Raw genomic sequence first — 7,434 nt, 5'->3', positions numbered from 1 at the left:
AATTTTAATTCTGGCTAGAAGAACAACTTCTTGAGGTGTTTATAAATTTCTCTCATTTTCAGTCCAAACATTATTGGATTAAAGAGAGGATGATACATTACTATTTGTATAGACATTATTAAATGTACAACTTTAGGAAAATGTGATTCCAAATAAATAATAATAACATCATATGCACACAAACAGGAATAGTTGATCAAAACAATCAGGTGAGGTAAACAAGTCTGTACAGCTTGTTTCCTCACATCTCCACTACTTCGATAGCATATTATAAGTATCCTGGTGTATGTAAAAAGTATGAAGAGCACAGGGAGAAGTGCAACATTTAACAAAACAACCACATCATGTATAATTTGCCCTGTTGAGACAGTGCATTGAAGTTCGTAAATTCTATTGTTACAATACACTCCATTCAAAGTAAAGCTGCAGAGTTTTTTATAAGCATTAAATTCAGCTGGTACTGCAACCTGACATGCAGGCAGAATCCAAGCTAAAACTAAGAAAACACTCACTGTGGTTTTTCTCATGATAGTTGGATACTGCAGAGGTTTACATATTGACACATACCTGTCATAAGCCATGGCTGCCAACAGTAAAAACTCTGAACCACCTAAAGAGTAAAAGATATGAAACTGAAACAAACAGGCTGAATATGATATGACCTGTTTCTCAGACAAAAAGTCAATCAACAGCTTTGGGTAGACAACAGTGCTGAAGAGAACAGAGTTCAGTAACAAGGCTGCAATGAAAATGTACATAGGCTCATGGAGGTTTTTGTGAATCCAGATGAGACACACAATAGTAGAGTTACTGCAGATGATTAGAATATATGCTGTAAAAACAACCACAAAATACAGATATCTGTATTTGCCCACTTCCACATATCCATCAACTGTTATATAGGTTACATTTAATTCATCCTCCATTGATTAACTTTATGAATAAGAGGAAGCTTATATAACTGCCACAGTAGTCACATCTGAGAGCAGAACTATTGCTCTGAAGACTGGTTTAACATGTAACCTAGACTGGAAGGTCTTTTTCTTTTACAGATACTTGACGTTACAGCTCATCTCCAGAATTCAGAGAGTGAACTGTTTGAGACTGTGCAGTGAGTTTATTTCATCCTCCATGGAGCTCATTAAACTCTTCACTAAAACACCATCATGTAAACAGCTTCATCAAACTCTGGAGACATGAACTTGTATACAGCTTTAGTCAGAGGCTGGGAAAACAGTTTCAAGAGATGCAAAGGCCTGGTCTGAAGAACAAAATTGCAAAGCCTTTCACTCAAAGGTTCAACCCACACCCAGCACAGACTGCTTGCCTTCCTACCCTCTGGCCGGAGGTTCAGAAGTGTGAAATGTAGGACCACTAGACTGAAAAACTCTTTCTTTCCTTCTGCCATCAGACTCCTAAACAGCTGAAGAGGTTATTACCAGGAAATAAGTGATGTACTGTTTATATTCTCAGTTTGCACATGCATAATTGCACATTGACTGTTGACTGCTGCAAATGCTGCTCCCATACAGCATACATTCTCTTATTATATTCTTATATATTTGTATTATATCTACTTTATATTTCATTTGTATTTTGTGGCATTCATGTGGATGGGAAAGTAAGAATTTCATTGTACAGGGAAACACGTTTCCTAATTGTGCATATAGCAAATAAACACTGACCTTTGAAATATAACTAAAAAACCAAAGCATGACACCAAAACTGACATACAACTGACCAAATGGAGTAAGAAACACAACCCAGGGGTATAGCTAACAAAACAAAGAAAGTCAAAGCTGGAAACAACAAAAGCCAAACCTAAACCAAATACAAAGTAAACTAAACGGGGCTGCAACAGTAATTCGCCTCCAGTAGAGGGCAGACTACGAGTAAATAGAATAGTCAAAAAATGCTCAGAGTAAGGAACCCAAAACTGTAGCACAAACCAGAAAAAATGTCCAGAATTAAGAGAAACATGGAACCCCAGTACAATCAGCCGCTTGTATCAGTAAAGTATAGCGTGATCCATGTTGGCATCAGTAATGTTAGAATGAATCAGCCTGATAGTAGTGCCAGGAAGTTAAATTCTTATTTGTACCCAGTATATGTACTGGTTACTCTTTAACATGAACTGAACCTTTTAGATTTTCATTGTCAGCGGAGTGAATTAGAATAAGTTGTACTGATGCTGATGTATTGAATGGTGTCACATCCAGGCTCAGAGGAAGGACGATTTTGAGAGGACCATGTGACTTTTTAGCCAAAAACAAACAAAAAAAAAACAAACAAACAAATCCAAATTATGTAAGTCAGTTATGAAGGAAGTGTATGAATGTGAGGAAGGGTAAGTGCAAGAGCAAGGCAAAAAAAAGGATTTTAGTTGTTGGTACTGGAGGAACTGTTCTCTTCCAATTCCACACTTCTGGACTAATGCACTGAATAATATGAGCTGCTTATTTTCTAATAGGTGACAAAGAACTTAGAGGAAATCATCTGGACGTAGTTTTAGGTAAAAGATGTTTCACCTCTCATCCAAGAGGCTTCATCAGTTCTGTCTGACTGGTGGTGAGCAGGAGGTATTTATCCCACTGGGTGATGTTTCAATCCTTCGACGGCCAACCCGGTGGCCCCATGCCAGGATCTGGTTGATCTCTTTTTCCTCCTCACCATACACTGGTACTTGGTTGGCCCTCTGTCCTGGTAGTCCTGGAGGAAGGTGGAGCAGGGGGGCCAGCCGGTGCCAGTCACAGCCCCAGGACCTTAAACAGGCGAGAGAAGGGGCAGAATAATCCCCTTACCTGTGTGACACACAGGCAGTCTACCCTGTTGTGTTGAAGAGAAGACCAGGAGAAGAAGCAGACAAGCTGGTGGCAGACTACATGAGCAGTGACAGCTGCCCTTACCATCTAGTTCCGTGGGAGGACGAGGACCTCTACACCCAAGACATAATCCAATACAGAGACAGTAGTACCTATACTAATATACCACCAGTACTAGGATTAAGTTTTATTACTGCATGGGATAAGTGTGATATTTTTGGACAATTACTCCAACCCCCAAGGTTTCCCTTTGTTACTGATTTTACACCTGAAACTAGATATTTTTGGAAGGTGAGAGTAGGACCATTTATCTTTACAGTAGGAAGTGACAGGGGAAGAGTGAGATTTATAGCAGACAATCTGAAAGAGCCAAGCACGCGTTCCCACTATTTTGTACACCATTGGGTAAATATTCACTTAAATCAGGACTGCTTATATTCAGGGGAACTTAATTATTCGCGTAGCCCCAAGCAGAAGAAGCTAAAATGGTTTGGCACGGTCGGTACCCACCACGCAGGGGGATTTTGGGCGTTTTCGTATTAATTACCTTGCTGGTTGTCGCTCCCATACTATGGTGGGAAAAATATACTAAAACCATATTTATATACCCTCCCATTAATAATAAAACAGTGGTGGGGGGTTTAGACCAAATGCAGGGCAATGTAATTACACCTGTTTTAACTTCACAACCAGCTACAGTTCCCCTGTCTTCTTGGGGAATATCAATAGGACTTGGTGCAGTCGCCTGATCCATGATAACCATATATTGATTGGTCCATGGGCCCGTGGTGGCCTTTATTGGTATTGTGGGGCACATCATCTCTCTGTACAGATACCCCAAAAGGGGGTGGGAATTTGTGCCATGGTTCGCTTAGGAGCTCCAGTGGCTCTGATTGGTACCCGGGGCATGGTATCTGTAGGTGTAGGTCAACTCCACCTAGGATCAGTTCTTACTAACCGTCGTAGAGGGCATGTTATCACCAAGAGAGCCATCTCCTCATTTGATCTGTCACTCAACTTGTCAGGGCCGCTCGGCGGCCGCTGCCTCTCCTCTGTTCTGTCTCTTTGTTTTCTCCGTTTTATGGGCTCTGCACCTCAGCTGTGTTGCATTCCAGTAATTAGTAACTGGTTTGTCAACGCACACAGCTGGGGTGCATCCCGATGATGACCTTCTTCCTTTATTTAAACCTCTGGCAGACGCTCCGCCGTGGCCGGAACATTATCGAACAGTATCGAACATAACCTAACGAACGATAACAAACTAACCAAGTAACGCGTACACATGTTTTGGATAGAATGCTACGTTGACAGACTCTGTACGTTTTGGCTTGACTCTATCGCACTACATACGCGCTACACGCTCTTCACACTACACCCCACTACATAGTTTCGATTCGTCTCCGGAGCTTTGCTACACGTTATGGACAACATGTACCCCGCCTCCTGCCGTTAGTTTGTTTGTTTACCTGTTCGTCCTGGTCTCCTTTGTTATCACTGCCCTTCCTTTGTTGTAAGTATTACGGACCCTGTTTTGTTGTTACGTTGTCGTTGTCTTATTTTTCCCTATTAAACCTTTTTTCGTACTAGCACCTGGGTCGGCTACCTTGAGTCCTACCCCTAGTTCTCCCTCACCCTCCTGGCGAGGGGGACTAACCATAACACAACTTTCCACATTCCCCCAGGTCTAATAACTGTACTCACTTCAGGAACCAGTCAGATTGGGTGGAAATGAGAAGGAAATAATCAAAGCAAGTGTTTCTGTTGAATTATGGATCCTAGACATCTGCTGAAATTACATTATGCATTTGTCAGTCATCCATGCTTGCAATTATTTTTCTAGGGTGGACATAAGGCAAGTGAAACGAATCCAGCACTATGACTGGTCAAGCTGTTCTTTTGCTTTTTGGCAGTAAGACGTACAGTATGTCTCTGTTTTTAGAGATACTGGTTGGTGTAGGTTTGAGTACTGCACAACAGGTCAACTCAAGGTGTCACCAGGCTTGTGTACCTGACAAATACCAGTGTGCTTTGGTATCAAAATGTGTACATGCTACACAAAATGCAAGTTGGCAGGTGTGATATGGATACCATGCAGCAATTTCAAATATTACACTGATATAACATTCTTTATTTCAGACTACCATATTGCTACCAAATTTATACTAAGCTATTTCTAAACATGTCAGATATTGGGCTTTTTTGAACCCAGATGGATAGAACAAAGAAACGATTATGTAGTTTATTCTGCAATATGGGTACAAAACAAAGCCACTCTGGGTGCAGAAATCTATGGAGTTCAGGTATGGAGTTATTATCTGGCAGGGCTGCTTCAGTGGTCTCAAAGGTTTAATCAAGTTTTTTACATATCTGTGACTCTCGGTGGAAAGTTTAATGAGATCCAGGGAGGCTGAAGCAGTCTGATAAAAACATCTCACAGGCTCAAACTGTTCTCTTTTTGTTTTGGAGTTTTGGAGATGAACAAATACTAAGTAAATTTCAAAGTAAGAAAGCTGTTACTGAGAGAATTCATTAATACATTTTTGCATTCTTCAAAGTGAACGTCTCATTTTTTTATTGAGATATTCCTGTTATATGTCTTAATAATCAATATTTTATAATTTACCTATAAAATGGAGAAAGAGCTAAATGAAACATATATAACTTTTGGTGGGCATGTGGAGCTTCACAAATACAGATACCTTTATTTTATGGTTCTGTTTACAGTATATATTCTAATAATCTACAGTAATTGTACTATTGTGTACCTGATCTGGAACCACCATGACCTCCATGAGCCTATGTACATTTTCATTGCAGCCTTGTTACTGAACTCTGTTCTTTTCACCACTAATATCTACCCAAAGCTGTTGATCGACTTTTTATCTGAAAAACAAATCATATCTTATCAAGCCTGTCTTGTTCAATATTATATGTTTTATTCTTTAGTTTGTTCAGAGTTCTTACTGTTGGCAGCCATGGCCTATGACAGGTATGTGTCTATATGTAAACCTCTGCAATATCCAACCATCATGAGAAGAAAAACGATCGGTGTCTTTCTGGCTTTAGCTTGGCTTTTACCTACATGTGTTGTCGTGGGAACTACAACACTGAGCTCTAATCAAAAGCTCTGTAGTTTTACTCTTGAAATGATTTTTTGTAATAATTCTTTTTACAAACTTTTTTGTGTGCCTTCAAGAACAATAACTCTGTATGGTGCATTTGGTTTGGTATATTTTAGTGTGTTACCTGTGATCTTCATACTTTTCACATACAGCAGGATACTTATAATCTGTTACCACAGCAGTGGAGAAGTCAGGAGCAAAGCTGCACAGACCTGTGTTCCTCACCTGCTGGTGTTAATCAACAATTTTTTTTTAATAACATACGATATTATTACAGTTCGACTGGAATCAGATTTTCCAAAAATTGCACGTTTAATAATGTCTTTACAATTAGTTCTGTATACTCCTCTTTTTAATCCAATTATATATGGATTAAAAATGAAAGAAATTCATAAACACCTCAGGAGGTTGTTCAGTCAATTGAAAATGAATCACTTTGTTGTAATCTCTTAAGTTTTTTGGCAAGTATATTATGATGTATTACCAGTTTCGGTTTACACCATCTGCAGCCAGCATTTCTACACTTTTTAATTTAATAGTTTTACAGGTGGTGACTTATTTGATGATGTTAACATGGTAGTAGCTCTTGTTGTAAGGTTTAATGAGACCTACAGAGGATCAGGGAATCTAGTAAAAACATTATAAATTCTACCAAAATGTAGATGAACACTGCCCAAATTCAACTGCTGGGAAACCTGTGAATGAATAAGCCTTATTATAAGGCTATCTATGTATGTCTGTTTTATTCATAATTTTTTGGTTTTGTCTTAATGGAGGGTAAATTAAATGCAACATATATAACTCTTACGTATATTCTCATAATCTGCTGTAATTCTATGATTGTGTGCCTTACTATGTGTCACAAAAAACTCCAAGAGCCAATGTACATTCTCATAGCAGCTTTGTTGATCAGCTCTTTTCTTTTCAGCACTAATACCTACCCAAAGCTTTTAAGTGACTTTTTGTCTGAAAAACAAATTTAGCCTGTCTCTTCCAAGGTTTCATATACTACACTCTGGCCACCTCAGAGTTCTTACTGTTGACAGGTATGTGTCTGCATGTAAACCCCTGCAGTATCCAACCATCATGACAAAAACAACTGTCAATGCCCTTCTCGTTTTAGCTTGGCTTGTGCCTGCTTGTGAGATTGCACTGTCAGTCGATCTGTATGCTAATATAAAACTCTGTACCTTTACTTTAAAAAGTATTTTTTGTAACAATTCAATTTACAAAAGTCAGTGTGTGAGTTCAGTAGCACTGTCTGTTTATATTGTTTTTGTATTACTTAATACTGCACTGTTCGCTGTTCTTTTCATATTTTTACATACACCAGGATACTTATGGTATCGTACAGAAGTATTAAAGGCCTGGATGACCTGCAACTTCTTACTTCTAAACTCTGACAAAACCGAAGTCATTGTGCTTGGGCCTGAAAACCTTAGAAATCTGCTGTCTAATCATATAGTTACTTTAGATGACATAGCTCTTGC

The 7,434-nt window shown here is 39.1% G+C and overlaps 2 protein-coding genes and 1 pseudogene across 2 annotated transcripts; 2 read left to right on the top strand and 1 right to left on the bottom strand.

Annotated features, from left to right (window-relative positions):
• Positions 1 to 14: 14 nt before the first annotated feature.
• LOC109952978 (olfactory receptor 6N2-like) lies at positions 15 to 926 on the bottom strand. The gene has a single exon (XM_020588306.1). It carries the CDS (start codon positions 924 to 926, stop codon positions 15 to 17), a length of 912 nt encoding a protein of 303 aa, XP_020443962.1.
• Positions 927 to 5,452: 4,526 nt separating this feature from the next.
• On the top strand, positions 5,453 to 6,397 carry LOC109952972 (olfactory receptor 11A1-like). Its single transcript, XM_020588300.1, has one exon. The coding sequence runs from the start codon at positions 5,453 to 5,455 to the stop codon at positions 6,395 to 6,397; it is 945 nt and encodes a 314-aa protein (XP_020443956.1).
• A 317-nt stretch (positions 6,398 to 6,714) lies between these two features.
• Positions 6,715 to 7,434, top strand: part of LOC109952971 (olfactory receptor 6N1-like) — a 15,351-nt pseudogene continuing 14,631 nt past the window's right edge.

The sequence above is a fragment of the Monopterus albus genome, unplaced genomic scaffold, assembly GCF_001952655.1.
Source record: "Monopterus albus unplaced genomic scaffold, M_albus_1.0 scaffold525.1, whole genome shotgun sequence".
In the NCBI taxonomy this organism is placed as follows: Eukaryota; Metazoa; Chordata; class Actinopteri; order Synbranchiformes; family Synbranchidae; genus Monopterus; species Monopterus albus.
The sequence above is the reverse complement of the archived record's forward strand: the minus strand, read 5'-3'. Positions and strand labels throughout refer to the sequence as shown.